Raw genomic sequence first — 26806 nt, 5'->3', positions numbered from 1 at the left:
TTTGACATATACAATGTACTCTCAAACGACCCAGGAAAAAATAGGCATGGGTACTTGTATAGAGAAAGAAAATGATGAAAAAAAAAAAATGTTGTGGTGTTAAAATATTGGTGAACAGGGGAATTATCTACATTATTCTTATACTTTTTCTATGAAATTATTTCAAAATTAAAAAATATATATATACAGAAAGACACAAGACACCAACAGTCAACCTTATTCCTTCTTTCTTCAAAACAGTTCTCTCTGAAAGCCAGCTGCTTAATTTCTCTTTATATCCCATTAATAAGGACAGCCAAAACTCATTAGACATTTGAGAAAAATCCAAGACTCACGCTAAAAAAGGGAAACAAAGGAACTTTGAGGAAAGATTCAATGATTCAAGGATCACAAAATAACTTTATACACAAACTACCATGTGATACATCATGTACATTCACATAGGTGCACAAACACATACAATTCCAGCTACCCCTCTCCCATATCTCTGGACTTTTACTTGTTGCTGCTTCTATTATCTTCTCTGAATATCTAAGAAACATCTCAATATAATCCAAACTTGTCAACCAATTTGCCTTCCCAAACCTCTTCTGTAGTCTTTCACATTTCTGTAAATGGTAACCATTTGCTTAGACCTAAATCATCTCATTCATTTTCTCATGCCCCATAAAGAATTCAGCAGTAAGTCTGAAATCCTTGTCAAAACTCAATGATACTTTTTTAATGACTGTATTGGAATAATATTTTGCATATACTGAATTTAATACAATAAAATTAATCTCCTTTTTAAAAAATGTGGCTACTAGAAAAAATTTAATTGCACATACATAATTCACATTATATTTCTATTGGACAGTGATAATCTAAAACATTCATTCATTCATCCATACAATCAAGCAACCACTACCCAAATATTTATAAGAATCAATGATTTGCCAAGCAGTATTTAAGATAGTAAGGATACAATGGTGAGAATGAACAGGCCTGGTCCCTAACTTTTGCTGAGCTTACAATAACTGAATAACTACAAAATAAATGTGAAACTTTAATTGTAATAAATCATACTTTAAAAAGGTAAATAATGTTAAGAAAGACTATAACAAAAGGATATATAATCATGTTCTCACTCATTTGTGGAAATTTAAAAGTTGTTTGTAGAAGAATGAAATAGAGTAGAGGCCAGAAAATCGGGGGGGGGGGGGCGAAAGTTAACTAAGGAAACACCCCAGAGTAATTAGTTCTGTTTCTATAGCACAATAAAGTAATTTTTAGTTAAAACAATCTACCATACACTTCAAAATGATTAGAAGAGTACAATATTCCCAACACATAAAATAATTAATGTTTTATGAGATGGAAATGAGTATTACCCAGATTTGATTACTATACAATGTAAACATGTATCAAATTACCATAAGGTACCCCATATAAAGATGTATAAAATTATGCCTCAATAAAACAGAACAAAAGCATGTAACCAAGTCAGGAAGATGAGGGAAGGCTTTCAAGGAATACTTGAGTAAAGAGAGGAAGGATGAAAGTGACTGAAAGAAGAAGAAAAGGAAGAACATTCCAGATAGCAAGAAAAGCACAATTGTAAAGATCTGTGGCAAAGTAAGGAGTAGTGTTGCTGGTGTAATACCAGCAACGTGGGAAGCTAAGGAAAGAGATTCATAAGATCAGCCTGGGCAACTTATCTGGGGATGTAGCTCAGTGGTAACGCACTTCTGTGTTCAATCCCCAGTAAAAACAGCCGGGGGGGAAAAATCTTGTGGCAGGAGAGAGTAAGCCTAGATAAAGACACTGAAAGAAATATAGCATGACTAGAGGTAAGACCATGAGAGGAGGCAGATGAGATTTAAGAGGAAGGCAATGGTCAGACAATACAAGACCTTGAAATATAGGAGAGTCTGAAGTTGAGAAGACAAATAATAAAACATTCTTTTTGTTTGTTTGTTTTTTAATCACTAGGCCAGATATCCTTTCACTTTAGAAGTTCAGATACTAACTCCTTCATCTTAAATTACTTAAAGATATCAATAATGTATGCAAACAAAACAAAATTCAAGTGCAACAAAAATGCTCTGTATAGTCCTATGCAGTCCTTTGTAATGCAAGGTTCCTAACAATTCAGAGAAAATCAGATGAAATCTTCAGACTCCTTTTCAGAGCAACGTTTTTTAAAGTATAAAACAAAACATAAAATTATAAAGGAAACCATTATATAGAACTTGTAACAAAAAAGCTTTTAATGAGATATAATATGTAGGTTTAAATTAACACATTAATATCTGGTAACCAGTAGTATTTTGAAATATCTGCAATATAAGTAATTCCATTTGACAACATTGGTAATTTTGAAAAAGTCACTAGTACTAACAATATTGCCATGATTTCTGCTATACTGATAAATGTAAAATGTAAATGTAAAATGTAAACTGTAAAATCACATTGAGAATCAGTAAAAATAAACCCACTTATGGACTTCCTGAACTCAAATTGTATATCTAAGAAACATCTTTTAATCATAGATAGTAGTCTATGATTAAAAGTTCCCACAACACTTAACCAAATTATATTGTTAAATCATATGTATGTATGAATGTGACAATAAATTCCTCTATTATATATACTTATAATAAAATTAAAATATGGAGAAAAAAGTAGGTTCCCAAGGTTTGATTATAACCAGAGTACAAATTTTTAAAAATTATTTTTTAGTTGTTGACAGACCTTTATTTTATTTATTTATATATTTATATGTAGCACTGAGAATCGAACCCAGTGCCTTATACATGCTAGGCACAGGCTCCACCACTGAGCTACCACCCCAGGCCTGAAGTATGAATTTTTAAAAAATACTATTAAATTCTCAGCAAATATATTCACTATAATTCTTCTAAATTTAAAATTTTTATTTTTATCAGTTAAACATAATTTTAAATGCTTTCTCTAAAGTCTCAATATTTAAAAGATTATTTGGATGGATATAAGATCCTTGGTTCACACTTTTGACTTTTTAAAAAAATGTCTTGTTACCATCCGTTATCTTTGTAAAGTCAACTGCTAATCTAATTTCTCTGCTTTCATGATTAGTCCTTTTTGCCTGAAGGTCTTAAGGATTTTATGTTTGAAATTTAATAGTTTTAGTATATCTTTTTTGGGGAGGTGGGGGGATACCGGGGATTGAACTCAGGGGCACGTGGCCACTGAGCCACATCCCCAGCCCTATTTTGTATTTTATTTGGATACAGGATCTTACTGAGTTGTTTAGAGCCTCACTTTTGCTGAGGCTGGCTTTGAACTTGTGATCCTCCTGCCTCAGCCTCCTAAGCTGCTGGGACTATAGGCATGTGTCAGTGTTCTTGGCTAGTATGTATCTTAATTATTCTGGGTGAGTTTGTCTGCTTTTCATCACTGTGACAAAATACCTGAGGTAATCAATTTAACTGAGGAAAGGCTTATTTTGGTTCATAGTTTCAGAGGTTTCAGTCCATGTTTAGAGTCACTACTTTTGGGCCTACGGTGAGACAAAGCATCATGGTGAGGAATACGTGTTGGAGCAAAGCTGCTCATCTTATGGTAACTGGGAAACAAAAAGAGGAGGGGCCAGAATATCCATATTCCCTTCAAGGATACACCACTAATAACCCAACTTCTTTCCACTAGGCCCCACCTCCTAAAAGTTCCACCACCTCACAATAGCACCATTTCCTGAGTACCATGGTCTCATTTACTGAGATCCTGTCTCAAAAAAGCTTGGCCAAGTACCAAGCTTTTAATACATAGGCCTTTGGAGAACACTCAATATCCATACTACAGCACTGGGCTAATTTTCCCAAGTTATCTGGTGAACTTTTTAAATGTATACATCCAATTCTTTCCCTGTTCCTAGAAAGTTTTCCTGGATTACAGTTTTAAATATTGTTTCATTAAATTTTTTCTTCTAAATGAATTCAGCAAAGTGGCAGGATATAAAATCAACACGCATAAATCAAAGGCATTTCTGTATATCAGGGACAAAACTTCTGAAACGGAAATGAGGAAAAACACTCCATTCACAATATCCTCAAAAAAAAAATAAAATACTTGGGAATCAACCTAACAAAAGAGGTGAAAGATTTATACAATGAAAACTACAGAACCCTAAAGAGAGAAGTAGAAGATGATCTTAGAAGATGGAAAAATATACCCTGTTCATGGATAGGCAGAACTAACATTATCAAAATGGCGATATTACCAATAGTTCTCTATAGGTTTAATGCAATGCCAATCAAAATCCCAACGGCATTTCTTGTAGAAATAGATAAAGCAATCATGAAATTCATATGGAAAAATAAAAGAGCCAGAATAGCAAAAGCAATTCTAAGCAGGAAGTGTGAATCAGGCGGTATAGCGATACCAGATTTCAAACTATATTACAGAGCAATAGTGACAATAACAGCATGGTACTGGTACCAAAACAGGTGGGTGGACCAATGATGTAGAATAGAGGACACAGAGACTAATCCACAAAGTTACAACTATCTTATATTTGATAAAGGGGCTAAAAGCATGCAATGGAGGAAGGATAGCATCTTCAACAAATGGTGTTGGGAAAACTGGAAATCCATATGCAACAAAATGAAACTGAATCCCTTTCTCTTGCCATGCACAAAAGTTAACTCAAAATGGATCAAGGAGCTTGATATCAAATCAGAGACTCTGCGTCTGATAGAAGAAAAAGTTGGCTCCAATCTACATATTGTGGGGTTGGGCTCCAAATTCCTTAATAGGATGCCCACAGCACAAGAGTTAATAACTAGAATCAACAAATGGGACTTACTTAAACTAAAAAGTTTTTTCTCAGCAAGAGAAACAATAAGAGAGGTAAATAGGGAGCCTACATCCTGGGAACAAATTTTTACTCCTCACACTTCAGATAGAGCCCTAGTATCCAGCGTATACAAAGAACTCAAAAAATTAGACAATAAGATAACAAATAACCCAATCAACAAATGGGCCAAGGACCTGAACAGACACTTCTCAGAGGAGGACATACAATCAATCAACAAGTACATGAAAAAATGCTCACCATCTCTAGCAGTCAGAGAAATGCAAATCAAAACCACCCTAAGATACCATCTCACTCCAGTAAGATTGGCAGCCATTATGAAGTCAAACAACAACAAGTGCTGGCGAGGATGTGGAGAAAAGGGTACTCTTGTACATTGCTGGTGGGACTGCAAATTGGTGCAGCCAATTTGGAAAGCAGTTTGGAGATTCCTGGGAAAGCTGGGAATGGAACCACCATTTGACCCTGCTATTGCCCTTCTCGGACTATTCCCTGAAGACCTTAAAAGAGCATGCTACAGGGATGCTGCCACATTGATGTTCATAGCAGCACAATTCACAATAGCTAGACTGTGGAACCAACCCAGATGCCCTTCAATAGATGAATGGATAAAAAAAAATGTGGCATCTATATACAATGGAGTACTATGCAGCACTAAAAAATGACAAAATCATAGAATTTGCAGGGAAATGGATGGCACTAGAGCAGATTATGCTTAGTGAAGCTAGTCAATCCCTAAAAAACAAATACCAAATGTCTTCTTTGATATAATGAGAGCAACTATGAACAGAGCAGGGAGGAAGAGCAGGAAGAAAAGATTAACATTAAACAGAGACATGAGATGGGAGGGAAAGGGAGAGAAAAGGGAAATTGCATGGAAATAAAGGGAGACCCTCATTGCTATACAAAATTACATATAAGAGGTTGTGAGGGGAATGGGAAAATAAACAAGGAAAGAAATGAATTACAGTAGATGGGGTAGAGAGAGAAGATGGGAGGGGAGGGGAGGGGGGATAGTAGGGGATAGGAAAGGTAGAAGAATACAACAATTACTAACTGGGCATTATGTAAAATTGTGGATGTGTAACCGACGTGATTCTGCAATCTGCATTGGGGGTAAAATTGGGAGTTCATAACCCACTTCAATCTAATGTATGAAATATGATATGTCAAGAGCTTTGTAATGTTGTGAACAACCAATAAAAAAAATGGAGAATTTAAAAAAAAATTAAAAATATTAAAAAAAAGAAAAAAAATGGGGTCTTTTTTCTTGTTTGTTTGCTTTAAAACATAGAAAAATAATTGTCCTACCACCAATTAGTAAGTCAATTGGATTCTAATGCTAGTTACATGATCTGGTAAATTATTATACACAATTAAGTCTATTTTCAGATGTTGTCTGTTAACGAACGTTCTGTTCTGATTCTATGTCCGTTCTTCTATTGTTTTGTATTGAGTTAAGTCACATCATTTAAAATCAACCATCTATACACAATCAAGTATTACGCAGCACTAAAAAATAACAAAATCATAGAATTTGCAGGGAAATGGATGGCATTAGAACAGATTATGCTAAGCGAAGCTAACCAATCCTTAAAAAACAAATGCCAAATGTCTTCTTTGATATAAAGAGAGCAACTAAGAACAGAATAGGGAGGAAGAGCATGAGGAAAAGATTAACTTTGAACAGAGACGAGTGGGGGGAGAGAAAGGGAGAGAGAAGGGAAAGCATATGGAAATGGTAGGAGACCCTCAATGTTACACAAAATTACATATAAGAGGTTGTGAGGGGAAAGGGGGGGGGGACAAGGGAGAGAATTGAACAACAGAAAATGAGGTAGAGAGGGAAGATGGGAAGGGAGGGGAGGGAGATAGTAGGGGAAAGGAAAGGCAGCAGAATACAACAGTCACTAATATGGCATTATGTAAAAATTGTGAATGAGTAACTGATGTGATTCTGCAATTTGTATTTGGGGTAAAAATGGGAGTTCATAACTCACTTGAATCAAATGTATGAAAGATGATATGTCATGAGCTTTGTAATGTTTTGAACAACCAAAAAAAATTAAAAAAAATTTCTTCTTCTTCAGTTATGCCAATAATATGAATATTATTCTTTCTTTACCTATCTTCCATTTCCACTAATTTTTTTGATTTTTTTTTACCTTACTTTCATTCTCTTAGTTGTTTACATCTTACTTCATTTCAATCTATTCTTCCTTCAATATCTGGTATTTTCTCTTCTTCATTTAATATAGATTTTTTTAAAAATATTTTTTAGTTTTCGGCAGACACAACATCTTTGTTTGTATATGGTGCTGAGGATCGAACCCGGGTCGCACGCATGCCAGGCAAGCGCACTACCGCTTGAGCCACATCCCCAGCCCCTTAGTATAGATTTTTTATTGTTATTTTCTTTCATTTTTTTCTTGAACAAATGCTTTTCATTTTCTCATGTTCTTTGGTAAGTTTATGTTCTTAATTTTGAATTTCTGATTCAAACTCATTTTTCATAACCTCAGTGGAAGTCTAATCCTATTTGAAGTACACACTAAGAGTTCTTTTGCTTCACAGTTATTTTTAGAGGAGAAGGGTAGAAGAATTTTCCTAAGTTGATGAAATTTTTCCCCCTGATTTTATATACAACTTCTTTATAAATTTTACTTTTCCTTTTATTATGTTTTTGTGGTTCGGGGCATTTTACAGAACTGTAGTTCAATAACACCCTTTTCTGTCATCTGCTGAAGTATAGATGTTGAAAGCAGAATTTTGTTTTGGTAGCAAGGAGAACGTTGGGAGACTTTTGAGTTTTTTTTTTTTTTTTAAAGGTCCTTGTATTTTTTCCTTTACCATCTATGTCCAAAGGACTCCTAATCTTTCTTTTCTCTCTCCCAGGCGCTATATATTTAGAAGATTGTCTCTCCAATTACATTTACTCCCTTATCAGCCTCTATCCCTTAAGTGGCTACCTAGCCCTTAAAAGGGGCTCATATTACAGGGTATGGTGGTACATGCCTATGGTCCTAGCTACTTAGGAGGTCAAGGCAGGAGGATCACTAGTTCAAGGCCAGCCTGGGCAACTTAGTGAGATCCTGTCTCAAAATAAAAATTTTAAAAAGGACTGAGGATGTACCTTAGAGGTAGGGCCCTTGCCTAGCAGTTTGATGCCCAGGGTTTAATCCTCAGCACTGCCACCAAAACAAACAAACAAAAAAAAAACAAAACCAAACAACAATGACAACAAAAAACTCATACTCTGAATCACTTTCCTTTAGGTCCTTCTGATTTACTCAGTTACTTTTTTGTTTGTTTGTTTTCAGATTAGGGACAGACAATAGACATTCTTTGTGGTAGATCTTCCAACTCTCCTTTCATTAGCAGTCCTTTTTAGTGACATATCTTGGTTTAATTATGCTCATGACAAGGCCTTGTAGCATGGGGTGGATGAATTTATAAGATTTGTTACCTTTTTTTTTCACATGTAATCTTTTTGTAGTTTTGGTATTATTTGCCTACAACGATTGGTAAAGGTGTCATTTTGACCAGAATTTTTACATATGAAGTTATTTTCTATTATTTCAGGAGAGAATTTTTTAGGAGGCTATTTGTCACTATTTTTAGCTATTATTGTCTTTTCCTACCTGGAAGTTTAAGGAATTAAATGGTTCTTCAAGGTTTAATATGAAAAAACAACAGTATTTCCACCCCACCTTCACTTTCCTCTTCCCAGAAATAATCAGTTTCATCTTGTACCTGATAACTTGTAAAATACTTAGCACAATTCTTAATATATAATAGTTGCTCAGTCCTTTTTTGCTTTGTAAAAAAAAATATATAATGACAAAAAAGTTGAGGAGGGTCCTTATAGTGGTTCACTGAAACGTTGTGACTTAGTTTGGGCCCAGGAGGAGAAATAAGTTTTTTGACAGGGAAGAGAAAAAAGGCATTCCAGAAAATGGGGAAATGAATGGGCAAAATTAGCAAAGAATAGCAAGGTACCAATCAGACAGCCAGGTTGACAAGCAAATGTTCATCTCTTCTTCTCATAACTCTTCCCATTTCTATGACAATTTTTCCTAAGTTTGACGTTTTATATTCATTGTCTATTCAGACTGTCAGAACTAAATGCCTTTATGTATAAAGACTAGATTGATTTAGATGTCAGAGCAACTATCAAAGTCTAGAGAGTAAGCAGTTAAGAAAATGAGATGGTTTAAACCATTAGTCATGTCCATTCTTTATCTCAGCACAATTAATTTTCCTGCTTTAGGAAAGTGGTTCTCAAATTTCAGTACACACCATAATTACCTGAACAGTTTGTTGAAGACAGGATCTGGACTCACACCCAGAGTTTCTAAATGCATTAAATCTGTGACAGGGACTGAGAATTTGTATTCCTTACCAACTTCACAGCTTACACTGATGCTAATGCCCTAGAAACTTCACTTTGAGGACAATGACCTCTGAACACATTTTCTTTTTTAATTTAATACTGCCTTGTTTTGATGAAGCCTATCCCCCAAAAGCTACCTGAAGAAAGATGCTTACGGATATATTTTAATTTTTTATGGAAAATTTCAAACATAATCGAAATTCAAGAACACCATAATAAACCTATTACCACTATTCAGCTTTTACAATTATTAACTGATGGTCATTCTTGTTTCATCTATATATCCAACAATTTTCATCCTCCTAAGTGGATCACTTTGAAGCAACTTTAAGGCATATTATTTAATTTCTAGATAGCTGAGTATGTATCTCTAAAATGAGATATTTTCAAAAACCACAAAAGGTAAACTTTTGGGATCATATTTTAAATGTTTTTATTCTATCCTGATACTTGCTTAGTGGTTTGGCTGGGTACAGATTCAGCACTAAAAGTAACTTTTCTTCAAAGAATGAAGGCACAGTTTATTGTGTTTTAACTTCCAGAGTTGTTCTTGAGAAATCTATGGTCATTTGGAATTCTTGTCCTTTGTTGTGATTTGCAAATCCTTACCCCTACCCCATTTGGAAGCATGGTTATCTTTCTTCCTAAGTCTGATTTCCCACAATCTGGCTTTAATGTAAGTCTTTTTTTCATCTATAATGCTGGGATTTCATTAGCCCTTTCAATGTAAAAACTTATGTCCTTTATTTTTGAAAGTTTCTAAACAGATCTCAGTTTCTCAGATTAATTAACTCATTTAGCATTTGTCCATCTGCTTTCAGCTTCTACAATGTTGTCTTTTGTTGTATCCTCTCCTGTAGTCTCTGTCTTTGGGGGTTTAAAACTTTTTAACCCCTCAACTATTATTTTCATGGGGTAAGAGAGAAAAAAGATGCATCTTTACCTGGGTGAATTTCCTAATGTCTTTAAAGCTAAATGAAAAACTTTAAAACAGCACTGCTTTATGAAATTGCGTCAATGTGTAAGTTTGCAGGACTCTCTACCCAAACTTCTCTCTTATCCTTAAGACATTATCACTTTAGAGATGACTTTATTTCTGGATGAGGTAGCTGGTCATGGCTTCTTAAGTTCTTGATTCATTATGATCAATTTATAAGGAATCTATTTTTTTTTTCAAATGATGATTCCTCATTAGTGGGAAAGAATATTTTTAAAAGAAATAGTTGTTGGATAAATGTGTATTCTCTAACTTGGAGACCAAGAAAATATCTTAGCTTTCTTTATAAGTCATGGTTTTCTTTCTTCAATGTAGAAATGACAAAGGTCAAGTCTACATAGCACTTACTCCAAGGAAAAAGCTCAATGATAATGCCAGTTTCTTTGGTAAATTCAATAAATGATGAGTTATCAGCAGGTAACTTTACAGCTTTGTCACTTTAATGAAACAAAAGAAGACAGGTGAGGTGGCACATGTATGTAATCCATGTGTACTCCCAGCTACTCAGGAGACTGAGGCAGGAGGATTGCCAAATTTGTGGCTAGCCTGGGCAACCCAGTGAAATCCTGTCTCAAAATAAAAATAAAAGGCACTAGGGATTTAATGCAGTGGTAGAATGCCCCTAAATGCCATCCTTACTACCCCCCCCCCAAAAAGACTACATAGAAAGCATATAAAGATATATTTTTACATATAAATAATATATTATACAATACATTATATAATAGTATATATTTATATATATTTAACATTGTGAAACAGAACTACTTGGTGGAAGAAAATCTAAAGAAAATGTATGATATCTTTTCAAACACTACATGCCACATATCCTGGCTCTAATGAGTCAACTCCATCTTTGACCTCCCTTTGATAAAGCCAGCTTCTTCTATCCTTTAAAAAAAAAAAAAACAGGTTTTATTTTCAATACAAATATTTCACAAAATAAAGAAATTCTGAGTCTACTATGTGCCAAGAATTGTACAAAGCAAAATGTTATTTCTTTTAATCACATATTCATTCCATACTTGGATTTTATCTCCCATTTTAATCAATTACAGAAGCTGAAGCTCACAGAAATTTAGTAATTTGTCTTAAGTTACCTTTTGGCCATTAAAAAATATAGTCAAGATCTGCACCCAGGTTGGACTTCACAGCCCATGCATAATATTTCAAGTACTTTATAAATTAATATAAAATGCTAAATTGAAAAAATAGTAACAACTGATGTTTGTGAAGCTTAAAAGACCTTTAGAAAAACAATAAGCTTCTTGCTAAGTAATTCAAGTAGGCAAATCTTGAAGATAAAATGTATCCCTCTTTTTAAGAAAACTAGAATGCTAAAACACAGGTATTTAACAGATTACAGAGATTTAACAGAAGGCATTAACAGTAAGCCTCAAATTTTAAAAAGCTGCTTTATACCATATTCATGCAAGTTCTACACAAAATAAAATGCAATGTATATGCAATTTTCCTATCCTCATGGCATGTAATAAAATAATACCAGATGGGAACTGAAGACTTGGGTTCTAGTCTTAATTGATAATTTGTGTTATGGGTTGGGTTGAACTATGTCCCTTCAAATTCATATGTTCTAGTCCCAATATCTAGTACTGCAGAATGTGACTTTATTTGGAAATAGAATCATGCAGATATAATCTGGATGAGGTCACACTGGAATAGGGTAGGCCCTTAATCTGACTTTTGTCTTTTACAAGAAGGGGATATCTGGATACAGATACACACAAAGGGAGAATGACCCTGAGGATGTGAGCACAAAAATAGCAGAGAATGGAGTGATACATATGCAAGCCAAGGAATCCTAAAGATTGCCAGAAAACCACCAGAGACAGGAATGAAACAGGTTCTCCCTCCCAGCCAACAAATGCTCACACTGTGATCAGGACTTTTGGCATCCAGAAGTGTGAAGCAATAAGTTTCTGTTGTTTAAGCCCACCTAGCATGTTATGGTGGTCCTAGAAAACAAATTCATTTTGTAATTGTAATTTTCCAATAAGTTATTTCAACATTCTGTATTCCACATTTCAATAGGTATCCTTTTTTTATTCTAAGACCTCTTTCCAAATACTTTAAATATTTTCTACATTCATGGTATTTGAGTTCTATTATTTGAATTAAAGTCAGGTTATCAAAAGAAGGAAGACATTATTTCCAAATGGGAGAGTTGATATTACTAGTCTCTTAAGGCATAAATCTTACTAGAGTTAAGATTCTAATTTCCTTAAAAATTCACTGGCAAGGAACCAGGCACTAGTAGTCCCAGGTATATGAGAAGCTGAGGTGGGAGCACCATTTAAGACCAGAAGTTCAAGACCATCCTGGGCAACATAGTGAGATCCCATGTCAAAAATAAATAAATAAAATAAAACCAAAATTTATTGGCAAATGTTCCTCAAATGAGAATTAATTTTTATCTAGTAGTTTTACTTTTGCATATATCTTCCTCTCTTTCTTTAGTTATCACTAAGGCAGTTCAATATAGCAAAATTACACACTTGATAGAAGGCCTATTTCTCAAATTTTTCATTCATCTAGAGTTCCTTGTATAATGACTACTTATGGTACTAATCATCTTTGGTGATATCTATTTTGCTGATCATTTCTATAGCATCATTTCTGAAAATTCTATATTAAAAAAGTTTATATCTAATTATTCTTTGTGTGGCACTTCTAAAATCTGTTTATTTTATATAGTTCTCTTCAATTTTGAATATTCCTTTCCCTTGCTTTTACATCTCCATTGATCTCTTATAATTTTGTCAGGATCTTTCAACTTCCTCTTGCAATCACTGTTTAAGAGTTATTCGGCTTGATGGGGGAAGTTATTTGGCTTTAATGTTTTGTTTTAATCTATTTTTACTATCTCTCAGGTTTCCTTCTGAAAATAATAAAACGTGAAATGTCACATTTCCCTATAACTCAAACTATAATAAGAATAATATAAATTCCACTCATTTGATAATTTTAAAAGGTCTACAAGATTATTAGTTGTATGAAGTCAGATGTCTAAAATAAGAACTGGGACTACAGAACTTGGGTAAGCCAATACTAAAGACACTACTGTTTCCATTACACCAAAACTCTACACTTACTCCAAAAGACATCTAATTTCAGTAAATGCAAATAAATAAATTCTTATATCTTCACAAATAGAAAATTAGTAGTTTAAGGAAGTGCCTGATGAAATATTAGCAATGTAATTTTAAAGGAAGAAGGCATATGAAAACTAAATAAACAGAAGAAATTAAGAAAAACCTACAATACACATTTTATGTGATGAAAGTGACATTTCAAATGGGGGATTGTGAATTATTCGATTAATGGTATTAGGATACAGGGTTAGTCATTTGAAAAAGAAAAGCTACAATTTGCACATTCCTCAAACTAAAATAACTTCAATAGAAATTAAAATTCATATGTAAACTCTAGATGAAAGTGTAGCTACATTTATACAGAGATACAATCTTTGAGGAGAAAAACCTATGTGAACATAACCAGATATAGGAAAAGGTTAATAAAAATTTTTAGGAGGCCTTAAAAAAAAAAACTAAACAAACTATAAAACAAGCAGAGGAGAATCAGATAAATGACAACAGAGGGAAAAAAAATCCGCAATAAATACGATAAATATCATAGGGGCTTCTACAAATTAATAGGGAAAAAGAACAAACAGAAAAAAAGAGGAACAAGCAACTGGAAGTAGAAAAAATATAAACAGGCTATAAACATATGTGAAATTTTTCAAGTTCATTAGTAAAATATGCAATTTAAAATAATAAGACACCATTTTGAACTAACAGTTTGACAAAGTCAACTTTCTTAATACTTGAGGGAATGGGGAAACACATGTACTCATACACTACTGGTAGGAGCCAAAAGTGCTATACTTTTGACAGAACACTTGACAATAACTAAAATTTTGAAGTGTATGTTTGATCCAATCATGTTTATAGTAAAAAAAAGAGAGAGCATCTCAAAGTCAATGTCAAATAGGGAAGAGGCAAATAAGTAAGATAAAAGGCATCCACAAAATTCAACAGAATGTAGTAGTTACACCTAAGTGTACTGGAAGAAAACAAAGGCAGAAAAAAAAATGAAGGCTATAAACAAATAAATGTTGTTGGGCTGGGATTGTGGCTCAGCGGTAGAGTGCTGGCCTAGCATATGCAGGGTACCCTGGGTTTGATCCTCAGCACCACATAAAAATAAAATGAAGATATTGTGTCCAACTACAACTAAAAAAAAAAAACAAATAAATGTTGCATAGGCACATAAATGTTCAGGAAGAATGATAAGAAATTCACCTTCGGTTGTTTCTTGAGTACAAAAACAACTAAGTACTAAGGAAGATAAGTGTTTACTTTTTAACTTTTATCATATAACAGTCAAAATAAATACTGCTCCTTTGTATTCAAAATATTTCTTTAAAACTGTCTCTAGAATGAGTAGAATTTGTTTCCTTATTAACAATTTCAAACAATACCTGTTTATCCAACTTGACTGACATTCACCCAAACCTTTGTTTTAAAATTGAACATACAATTGGAGCAGAATGTAATAAAAACAGAAAAATACAGTAAGATTTTCCCTAAATACATAATAATATATAAATCAGATTTAGACAGTAACAAATGTAGAGTATACCTTTTTCTTTTATGAGCAATAGAAATTTTATCAAAAGAAAATGTGACTTTGAATGGGTCAATAAAACAAGTATTTTTATTTTAGCATACTCATTTTTAGATTTTAACTATAACAGCTCCCTTAACTCATCTCCATTTAACTGTCCTGTCTTAGTCAACACTGTTGTTTTTGCTCTTTATTAAATATGTCCATGGCATGCTGACCACCTAAACTAATAAGATATATCTATTATAATAAGGCACTTCTGATGCCAGTAGGTAAATTATATGGTTAAAAAGTCAATTGTTCATTCCTGAATCTGTTTTTGCCAGTAAACTTGGTATAGTCCTTATGAGACATGAATTAAGAGTATAAAAAGAAAGGGCTGTTTCTATGTAAACTAAGTTGAAAAAGTTGTTAAATTAAAGGTGACATAACCGCAAATAAGGAAAATCATAAAAATCCCCAAAGAGCTTATACTTAGGGCCTTTAAAAAGTATCTTTAAACTTTTGTTCCATTTTAGAGAGATCAAAGCTGAAAACTGCAGATCATGCATATGGATACAGTAAACACAGGAACAACTTCTCTCAACTCCATAACAAGATGGCAAATGACTATATATAATTTAAGTTAAAAAATTTAAATAAGATTGTATATATTTTTATGATTTCCCTGATTTCATTTTTTAAATAAATTACAAAGTAACTGTCCCTGTCTCATCAGTTGGTAAAAACTACATGTCTATACAAAATAACAGTATGTAGTAATAAATATTCAAAAATAACTTTATGGGAAAAAGTATTAGAATGCAATATGCTCCACAAGGGCAAGGATCTTTATTTTCTTAAGAGATGTATACCAAGTACCTAGATTAGCTACTGGTATATAGAAGACACTTAACGAATACCTAAAGAACAGAACTTACCGTGATCACAGCCTTGCTAAGACAGATGGATCCCCTGCATCCATATTCAGTTTCATCCTCAGATTTGTAGTAACTCAGAGTATTGTTTTTCAAAACTACCCAACGATCCTGCCACCCATGAATGTAGTTTGTCCACTGGGGTGGTTGGGGAAAGAAAGGAGACAGGGAAGAAAAAAGTCAGTATTTTAGAAATCCAAACTTTTTGAAAAAGCAATTTAATTTTAAAATCAAAATGTGAAAAGTCTTAACTCAACAAGCATGATTTTGAAAAGTAGAGATTTTATAGACTGTCTAATGATTTTCAGTAGTTTTTATAACATTTTAAATACATAAGAAATACAATATAGCATTTTTAATAACCTCGAAACTTTGAAGAAAATCAAAGCAGGAATTTGGCTAAGAATTCTGCTTCATAGTCCCTGGCTCCTGCCACCTGTGTGACATTTAAATTGTTCTGTCATAATTAGTATACTCAATAAAAAATAAATAAGTTCAGTTAGTCTCTCTCCTATATCAAGTATTGCATAGTCTTCCAAATCAACAGTAGTATGGTGCCAATCATTGCCAAAATTCTATTTTTGTTGTAAATTATTTTCATATGAAAATTTATGATGGTCCTAACTATATCAAAACTAAATACTAAATCATTAATCTTTAGTAAGTATACAACAACTTTAATTTTTCCCCTACAGAACTCAATACTACATATTGAAATGATTAATTCACTTTTCAAGTTTCCTTGAGGATGTATTTTTTTTAAACCCAGAAGTAAAAATACAAACATAAAATTGGATGTCACAAACATACTAGGATTATCGTTCTCTAATACTGTACTTAAAAAGTGACTTCTGTGTTACTAAAGTCTTGATGTATAGTGAAGATTACAACCAATAAACTGGCAAAGGTAGAAATATAACCTCTATGAGAATATTAATTTCACATTTTTATTTATTCTCTAAGGATTTAAGTATAAACAATCCCCAAACTATCTGCTAATTCCAAAAACTAATTCAAAATGGATTGTTAAAAATGTAATAAACTGGCTCAAGCTTTTTAACCATTGAAAAACCTTTGTTTTCCTATTCCCTAATTCAGCATGTTGAGATTGGCTCAACTCTTAAATCTTCTAAGCTCCATTATTCTAACCTCTCACTGAGAACTCACCCATACTCTTTTTCTATGGGCTCCCTAATTGCTATTTTCTTATTTCTGCTTGTGACTTACTACCATTAGTTACGAACTTGATTAAGCAAAACTGAACTTACCTCCTCCCTATAAAGTGTATTTCCTTCTTATGTTCCTACTATCTTGACTGCTTTTCTACTTCTACAGTTGTACAGACTCAAAACTGGATCAAGATTAGTATATAACATGAAGAAAATGGTGGATATAGGATTAAACAGACTCACCTACTTTACTACATGTGTAAATAGAGTTCTAACACATCTACTTGACTTTTGTAAGCTTGTTTCTTTGCCTGTTTATCACTGAATAACATAATGAAAATGCCTAGCATAGTCAAAGAAGATACTCAATACGACTGATCTGTCTCACTCCTTACAGAGCTCACCAACAAATCCTATCAATCTTTCCTTCATATTTAAACCTTTAAATTTTCCTCCTCTTTCCAATTTTCCTATCAAATTACCAAGTTCCTGGATTACTGAGAAAGGCTTAATAATCTGACCTCTTCTATTATCTTCTGCTTTTCATAACTTACCATAATCTTATTTACTTATTAAGCATATTTGTTTACTTTTCTTATATAGTCATCTTATTAAGAATGCAGCTCCAAAACTCACATGAACAACTTCCATTGCATAATATACAGACAAATTAGATCTTGTTTCCCATTACTACCCATCATGAGGCTAGTTACTATGTGACTGTGGTCAAGTTATGTACTTACCCTCTCATGTGTTGGTTTCTCTGTCAGTTCTATCTCAGAGTAAAGATTAAGCAAGAATAGACTAAGAACAGTGCCAGGCATGTACTATTTTCTCAGTTTGAGGCAGAGTTATGCATAGCTAATGAAGCTTAACCTTCAATGTCTCTCACAGGTCAGATCCTATCCAAAGTGACAGATGAGGCCCCAGCAATTGTGTCTCTATAATTTTGTATTTTTAGAGGAACCAACAGATTATATAAGGTTTAGGACTATTTAGTTAGTAGATGTTAGCTGCTTTTATTACACCTGGAAGGCAGGTTTCTGCTTTGTTCTCATAATGTTTATTTCCTCCCTTTCCCTTTTTATACAGACAAGATAATATGCTAGACCTGCAGAATAATTAGGAATCCTGTCACCAACAGTCTAGCAAGCATAAATTCAGAAGAAAATATATTTAGTGTAAGAAATCAGTAGCCAGGCATGAGGTACACACCTGTAAATCCAGCAACTGAAATAGAAAAATTCCAGGCTGAATCAGGAGGATCACAAATTCAGTAAATTCAGGAAAACCTAGGCAGTTTGGCAAGACCCTATCTCAAATTAAAAAGTAAAAAGGGCCGTGGATGTGGCAGAGTGTTCTTGGGTTCAATCACTAGTACTAGGTGAGTTGGGTGTCAAAATCAAGTTTCAGTCAAAATGCTATGGGAGCTGGCCCAGGTGGTGCATGCCTATAATCTCAGTGACTTGGGAAAGTGAAGCAGGAGGATGGAAAGTTGGAGACCAGTCTCAGCATCTTAACAAGACCCCGTTCTCAAAATAAAAAATAAAAGAGACCGGAAATGTAGCTCAGTGGTAAAGTACCCCTAGGTTCCATCCCACCTCCCCTTCCCAGATTGCTATGGGATTTGAAGGAAAGGAGATCTTAAATAAATAATTGGTGAAGTAAGAAAAAGCTTTATGGAAAGGACAATATTTGAGATGGACTCAAAAGAACTGCAGCCAAGAGGTATGTGGAGAAGTAAGAAAAACCATAAAGGATGAAGGAAACTCAGAACAGTTTGATATAATTTATTTTATCCAGGCTTAGTTGCTTTTAAGTCCTACAAAAGCAAAAGTCTTTTCCCAACCATGATCCACCCTGGTATTTGTAATTACCACACAGAATTATTGTGTTTCCATTATTTCAGGAACTTAACTCTCTTGAGAAGTGATTTTAAAAGAATGTATGCTTTGTGGATATTTCACGTATTTCAGATTATCATATAGAAGAAAAAAATTGGACTGGCATATTTTTAATATAAATTATACACACACATCCATTCCAGATCCACTCCATAACAGGGGAGGAAAAAAAACTAGTTTTTAAAAACTAGTTAAAAAACCTATTTATACTCTCAATTCAAAGAAGAGATACCAAGATCTAACTCTTGTTTAAATTATCAGGTAAGCACAAAGGATTTGAAATATATAACATGTACTTTAAACTTACAATCTTGATGGTGCTCAGTGGAGTGCTTGCCTAGTTACCATGTGCAAAGCTCTAGAATTGCCAAACAAAACATCAAAAATTAAAAACTTAAGAGAAAACAAGCCTGGCGTGGTGGCTCAGACCTGAAATCCCAGTGACTCAGGAGGCTGAGACAGGAGGATCACAAGTTCAAAGCCTGCTTCAGCAAAAGCAAGGTGGCTAAGCAACTCAGTCAGACCCTGTCTCTAAATAAAATACAAAATAGGGCTGGGGATGTGGTTTAATGCCCCCAAGTTCAATCCTGGTAACCAAAAAAAAAACCCCAAAAAACAAAAAACAAAAAACTTACAGAAAAATTTACATATAACCATAAATTGTTAAATTTCAGGGAAATTTCCTTCTTAGCTGTTAACAAGAATAATACCAATAACTTTATTCCTGTTGATTCTATATATGCAGCCACAAACTTGAAGTTATTTCCTTTCTGCAGTAGTCAAATAGTGTATTTCTACACACTTAAAACACCAAAGAGATAGTCTTCCATTTTTTGATCTACAGTATACCTACTACCTTATCATGCATACAGTGAATACTTAGAGCACATGACTTTTTTCCATCAGCCACTCTGCTCCCCAAACTTTCCACAAGTGATTATCAATAGGTCAAAAGTACAGCATGAAAAAAAAAAGTACAGTGTGTTTTATAAAGCACTTAATATCACAATACTAATGTGGCAGTTCACTTCTCATATAAGTGAAAAGTGATGAAACTGAGAATTGCTAAGAAGCAAAGAACTCATTTCATAACTACCTTCATATGACAATGTATACATATTGCGCAGTGTGTTCAATACAGATGACTAAATTATAGGATTTTTTTAATTTGAAGAAACCCTGGAGATCTTCACTTTATTGAAAACATCCCAATGAAATTCCAAGAGTAATCCCAGTATCAACTGACACGCCATAATTTTTCTGCTATACAAATAAAAGCTAACACTTGTAAGCTGTACATCTGACAAACTCATGCCTTTCCTAGGTCTTTATTATTAGCCTTCTAAAGACATTATAAAGGCCTAATATGAAACAATTCCACAAATGATGTCCAAATGATTCGAATATAAATACTGGAAGCAGAGTGATTTCTTAATAGCCAAGGTTGCACATGACATGGTATCTTATGACCAGCTTGTTGAAGGACTGGCCCCAGCTCCCAGTCTCCAAGTTAACTCTAGCTCCAGCCTTTTCTAAAAGTTTAACAGAAAGGGAAGTCAAAAAGACTATGCAAGTACCTATAACAAAAACTTAAAAAGAAAAAAGTACTATCAAAAGATCACCCACCTTCAGCCTTATATAAGTGACTATTTCCCTTGCTAAAATCTTGAAAAGGAACTTTTCAAAATACATAAAAACTAAGATATCTTTTCCTTACCCTGGAAACATTACTGCAAAAAATATTTTATTATTAAGTAATGTTCTTCCTGGACTAAAAATCGGTCTCTGACAAGTTCCAAATAATATTTCTTATACTCATCACATGCTAATTCAATAGCTCTTTTCTGAACTAGAGTAAGGGGTAAAGGGGAAAGTATAAAAGTGCTCCACAATCACCTCTCTCCTTGCATTTAAGATTACTACCACCTAATAGTTTACCATCTTAGATTTCAGGACTATAAAAGGAGTCAATTGGGCTTGTCAAAAGCCATGTCAACGAGCCCCCAACCCTATTCGGCCGTGCACCCCCAGACTAATCTCCTTTGAAAGGTCCGATGTGAACCGCCCCCACGCCCACTAGTACGGACGCCACCGTTGCCCAACCCAGATTCCTAAACCCCGGACAGCTGCCGCCCCGGGTCCCGAGTCACGGTACACATCTCGCTTCCTAAACTAGATCCCAGCTTAATATATGCTTTTTCTGGTCCTCGGCAGCTACTGACAAGCCCCTGGACAGACGAAGAAGCCCTCTCTCCACACTCCACCCTTAGCCCAGGCACTCCTGCGGCACTACACAGCCCCACACCCGGCACATTCTGCAGCCCCCGCCCCGGGACGGTCCATGGTGTCTCCTGCCCAGCCCCACCCCACACACTCAGAGGCTCGGCTCTCCTAGCCTCGCAGCAGGTGAGTCTGGGCAGCTGGCCCTAGAACCCGCGAGTTGCTCACCTTGCTGAGAACCCCGCAGCGCTCCACAGGCGGCCCGGACTCCGTCTCCGGGTCCTCCTCCGATCCCGAAGAGTTCCAGCTCTGGTTATCCGACATGGAGGCGCGACAGCCAAGCAGGAGACCGGCCCCCGCTCCGTGAGCTGCGCCGGAGGAGGCGCCCAGTCCCGGGGTTGAAGGGTCGGGGGATGCCGAAGCGAAGAGTGCGGGTGGGGAAAGGAGATGGGACGAAGTCCACCAGCCTCCACGACGCCGTAGCCGCCGCGCCTGACACCGAGCGGACCGGGGAAGGAGGACGAGCGGCGAAGGAAGCCTGCCCTTCCAGCCGTCAGCCGCCGCCGCCACCGTTGCTGTGACCCCTGCGCTGCGCCGGGCGCCGCTACCCGAACTCGTCCCTCTTGATGCCAACCTCAGTCAGGGAAGGAAAAAGGGAGGAAGAAGGGAAGAGAAAAATCCAGCTGCAGAGACCCGGGCCCCCTCACACCTCCGCTACCGCCGCCATCTTCCTGCCTGGCCCACTATTTACCCTCCCCTCCCCTCACCACTCCCCTCCCCTCCGTCCTCCCATTCTCCCCCTATTGCCCGCCCCGTACCCCTCCCGACGTCTGACGCCACACGCCAAGGGCTTGAGATTCCCCTCACCGAAGCGTCCTACCTCCGGCCTTCGCGGGTGACTATGGGTAGAAAGGTAGGAGGGGCAGAGAGTGGAGAGGGCGGAATAGGGTCACCGCCGAGCTGCATTCTGGGAAGGGTGCTGCTTGTACTGTGGCGCAGCCTCCTGGGAGTTGTAGTCACGATCCTAGTCAAGTGGTGAGTGTCCTGCGCCGGGAAGGCTTGTCGCCTTGGGAACCTTCAAAAGGCAGATGCGCTTCGTTTGACAGTAGCGTGGCTGACCCCCTGACCTCGCTTCTCTGTCCCTACCTAACGTGTTTATGACGAACCCTGCGGTCTTGCGGGTCAGGAGGTGAGATAACTCTCCGGTAAGGATGTCGGGGTTACCTTCTATGGCGGCTTAGGGACAAGCCCAGGAACCTACTGAGGCTTGCCTGGGCAGGAATGTACAGGACGCTTCCGCCTTCTAGCATGGGCTAGCAGGGCGGGATTTGTGACCTCTCTAGTGACAGGGATTCCTCTCCACATCCACTCAGCTCACTTCCCCGCCGCGTCTAAAGAAAACAACCATCACTATTAAAATCTCGATCTTCGATCTTGCCCTTTGTAAGTTAGACGTTTCCCGCCTTTAAAAGAAGAATTTCTTCATTCCCTCTCACAAATAATTGTGAGGTTTCTTTGCACGGTTAGATTTCTAGAATTTTATATTGTAGGAAGTAATTTTGAGATTGTCAGAGAATAAATGACATTGGAAGAATTTTTAAGTAAAATTAAAACTTCAAGCAATAGTCTGGAGTTTGCTCTTAATTGAAAATGATTATCTTTCTGAGACCTATATGAACCATCTGTACTTATTTCCGCTCCCTGAAAGGTAGGTAAGGTTGTAGTAGAAATTTTCTAGTATAAGAAAGACCAAAGTGGTATTGTTTTATTGAATAATAAGGGATTAGGCAATAGAGGAGTATGTTTTTAATGCTGGAATTGGTGATAAGAGAAATTGAAGATCTAACATCATAAGTTAACTTTTACTGTGAGATCTTTAACTTCATAGCTACAGTTCTTTCCTCTATCATATTGATTTCCACATAATTGCCAATAAAAAAAATTCTTATTAAACTATGGGTTTTAATTTTCTCTCCACAGTGGATGGGAAGATAAGGGTAAATTTTGAGTTTAAGGGAAAAGACCCAGTGGCTGAAAATGCCTCTTGTAGTAGTGGAGACAAGACAACTTCACTGGGATCTTCAGGAAAAAAATGAAATGATGGGAAATATCTGTGAGAAGTACCTGTGATATCTTTTCATATCTCCAGATTGACTCTTCTAGATGCTAAATTTTCAGTAAGTCAGCTATAAATTGTTTTCCCATTGTGAAATCATGATAGTGTGTAATTGAAAGCCATTCAAATGAATTAAGCCATAAGAGGTAAAGCTTTTGAAAATACTTTGTCAACATGCTAAAACATAATCCCAAGGTTGTCATTCAAAAAGGAGAAAACTCCATTAGCACATTTTCTGTCTTTATTGAATTACAAAAAGTATATCTTTATAATGCTGAATTAAGTTTTGCTTTGCCTTGTGATTGCCAAACTATGGTGATATTTCCAATTTCTGAATTTTTAAGCCTTCAATTTTAAGATCATTACTCTTAAGTAAATGTGAATTGAGAAATTCATAATGCAATTTAGAATTATGGGAGCATAGTATATGTTTGCTTTTAAATTGAGTTTTATCTTGTATTTTATACCTTTCTAACTTGTGTGTGATTGTAATCACCAGCTCTTGGGTCACTAAGGTGCCTACTAAATGTGAAATCGCATTATTTTATTTACTATTAATGTGAGAGAAATTATCTTTAAAAAAAGTTTTTGCTGCATTGTTCCTTTTACTTTTAGGATTAAAATATTTTTAAATACAGGAAAAATTTTGTGTCATTAGAATGTCACATGAGAGGTTGAGGTTTACTTCATTACTGTTAGTGGAAATAAATCAAAAAGCAAGAATAAAATACGTGAATTTTCTTTATTCATTGATCAGAATAACTTTTAAGTTTTCTGCCTTAGGACTTTCCCCAACCCTCTTATTAATTTCCTAAATTTTCTTTTTACTAAGTTAATTTAGAACTTAAATTCACCTGGAATTTATTTTAGTATATGAAATGAGGTAGGAAATTAGTTTTTAAAGATGGCTATTTGTCCCAACACTTTGTTGAACAATCTGTTGTACCTTTATACATTTATGAAACGAAGAATCTCTTTATCTGGACCTGTTTCTGGACTCCTTTCTTTTTCATTGATCTATTTATCTCTACCTATGTTAATGCCATACTAATTTAATTATTTATTAACTTTATATTATTTTCATATATATAGTAGCAAAATTCCCCTGATTTTCTTTTTCTTTTTTTTATATTTATTTTTTAGTTGTAGTTGGACACAATACCTTTATTTCACTTATTTATTTTTATATGGTGCTGAGGATTGAACTCAGGGTCTCACACGTGCGAGGCAAGCGCTCTACTGCTGAGCCACAACCCCAGCCCTTCTTTTTTATTTATATATTTTTTCTATCTTCCAGACAAATTTTAGATTAGTTTGTCAAATTGCATGAAAAATTGTGTTGAGATTTGGATTGAGAGTGCACTTTTTTTTTTTTTAGGAAGAAATGACCTTTCAATATTATTTGCATTGGCTAGATACTTTAAATATGTGATATGACTTATTCCTTAAAAATCATATAAGGTGGAGTAGAGTTGTAGCTCAGTGGTAGAGCATTTGCCTAACATGTGTGAGGCACTGGGTTCGATTCTCAGCACCACATATAAATAAATAAAATAAAGGTCCATTGACAACTAGAAAAAAATATATATAAGGCGATGTGTTAGCTTTCTATCACTGCAACAAAATATCTGAGAGAACCAACATAATATAACCAACATAAATGAGGCAATGTTTATTTTGGCTCACAGTTTCAGAGGATTCCTCCTTTATGTTGACTGTTTGGCCCTATTGCTTTAGGCATGTGTACAGAGTCCTTGGTGGAGCTCTGTTCACTTTAGGGTATCTATAAAGCAAAGAAAGAGGGGGAGGGGCCAGGGTCCCAACATCCCCTTCAAGGACACTACCACTGACCTAACTTTATTCCACTGAGTCCACCTCCTTATGATTCCACTACCTCCTAATAGCTCCAGATGCTGGCAACCAAGTCTGGCATATAGGCCTTTGGGGGACAACTAAGATCAAAACCATAATAGGTAAGGTTTGTTGGTCCCATTTTGAGGATGAAACCAAAGCTCAGAGAGGCTAAGTAACTTAGTGTCACATGGCTTCTAAGTGGCAGAATTAAGATTTGAACTCAAGTCAAACTGATTTAAAAGATCATACATTGTTTTGAACAACCAATTAAAAAAAAAAAAAGATCATACATACTAGGTTGGGGATATAGCTCATTGGTAGAGTTCTTGCCTAGCATGCACAAGGCTCTGGGTTCAATTGCCAGCACCATTAAAAAAAACCAAAAAACATACATACCCTTTTCTGTGCTTCAGAATACCTCTAAAAGTGGGAGAAATTGTGTAAATAAGTAATGCATTCTGTAGATAAGTGCACCCTAGCAATGATGGTCTTAATTCAGCTAATGTTTTTAAAATCTTTCATTTGCCTCGCCCTTAAAATTTTGCTGTCTTTTTTAACTCCAACATCAATTCTGTAGAATTTATTATTTCTATTCTATTTCTAATATTTCAGATGACTAAACCAAATTATAGGAAAATTAAATAGTTAGGCAAGTATTTTACCACTGAGCTACATACAGCCCTATGCCTATTTTTAGTCTATACTTCAATCTGTTTTTCCACCTCAGTATCCCAAGAAACCCCTAATCCTACTTCCATTTTTCTGTCCTTTATCTTGGTCTCAAATCTAGACTTCTTTTTTTGGTAATACTGGGGATTGAACACTCTAGCCAAGTGCTAAGCTACATCTCCAGCTCTTTTTTTAAATTTTATTTTGCAATTTGAAATTGCCCAAGCTGGCTTTGAATTTGTAATCTTCCTGCCTCTTCCTTGAAGTAGCTGGGGTCATAGCCTTGTTTCACCATATCTGGCTTGATGTCCTTTTTTCATATCTCACTATTATATTTTTATCTTCAACTAAGGGCAATTGATTATGATTTGGAATGGTTAATAGTAATATTAAGCCAGGTTATCCCTTTTATTGAGATGAATATTTAAGTAGGTACTGCCAGTGTTTACCTTGCTTACTTTTTCTTTTTATTTGGGATCATCCATATTTCTTTTAAATTAATTTTTATGGATTCTTTTATTAATATGAATTATTTCTCTGTTATGCTGTACTTCCTTGCCTTATTCTATTACTTTGTTCCTAAAGGTGACTTTAGGTATCTGTCTTAGACTACTTTATGTGTTAATTTTTATTACTTAACAAGGACAGCATTATTTTGGGAGTGGGAGGGAAGAGGTGGATGTGATATTCATTGATAACTTAATACACTGGGTATACTAACTTAGGGATATGTCATATCCCTAAGTTGTAACATTCAAATATATTAGACAGTGATTTCAGAAGTGGAATTTCAAAGGACATGTGGATTACCCTTTTATCCTTTTTCACAAAAGAGAGCCATGCCAGGCATATTTCAAACAAATATTCTTTCTTATGGTTGAATAAAATTGAAAGTGTTTTTTATTATATATATTCAGTTTTTTAGAATAAAATTTGTTGGGGGAAGTTGAGTATTTCATAAATTTGTTTTTTTTTACTTTATTTATTTTTATGTGGTACTAAGAATCAAACCAGGTGCTTCACATGTGCTAGGCAAGTGCTATTCCACTGAGCCACAACCCCAGCCCAATAGTTCATAGATTT

The 26806-nt window shown here is 35.2% G+C and overlaps 2 protein-coding genes across 3 annotated transcripts in view; one reads left to right on the top strand and one right to left on the bottom strand.

Moving 5' to 3' along the window:
- Positions 1 to 21721, bottom strand: part of Cert1 (ceramide transporter 1) — a 108506-nt gene extending 86785 nt beyond the window's left edge. The window contains exons 1-2 of one of the 2 annotated variants that reach the window (XM_077800360.1): positions 21313 to 21721; positions 15795 to 15929 (exon numbers count right to left, since the gene is read on the bottom strand). In XM_077800360.1, the coding sequence (XP_077656486.1) occupies positions 15795 to 15929; positions 21313 to 21408 (231 nt within the window). In that variant the 5' untranslated portion in view covers positions 21409 to 21721. The remainder of the gene's footprint in view (positions 1 to 15794; positions 15930 to 21312) is intronic. The other variant, XM_077800359.1, reaches the window with a different exon arrangement.
- Positions 21722 to 22119: 398 nt separating this feature from the next.
- Polk (DNA polymerase kappa) overlaps positions 22120 to 26806 on the top strand; it is a 63808-nt gene continuing 59121 nt past the window's right edge. The window contains exons 1-2 of the mRNA XM_077795953.1: positions 22120 to 22273; positions 23065 to 23261. The gene's annotated coding sequence lies outside the window, so the exon portion shown is untranslated. The remainder of the gene's footprint in view (positions 22274 to 23064; positions 23262 to 26806) is intronic.

Source organism: Urocitellus parryii, chromosome 1 (genome assembly GCF_045843805.1).
Source record: "Urocitellus parryii isolate mUroPar1 chromosome 1, mUroPar1.hap1, whole genome shotgun sequence".
In the NCBI taxonomy this organism is placed as follows: Eukaryota; Metazoa; Chordata; class Mammalia; order Rodentia; family Sciuridae; genus Urocitellus; species Urocitellus parryii.
The sequence above is the reverse complement of the archived record's forward strand: the minus strand, read 5'-3'. Positions and strand labels throughout refer to the sequence as shown.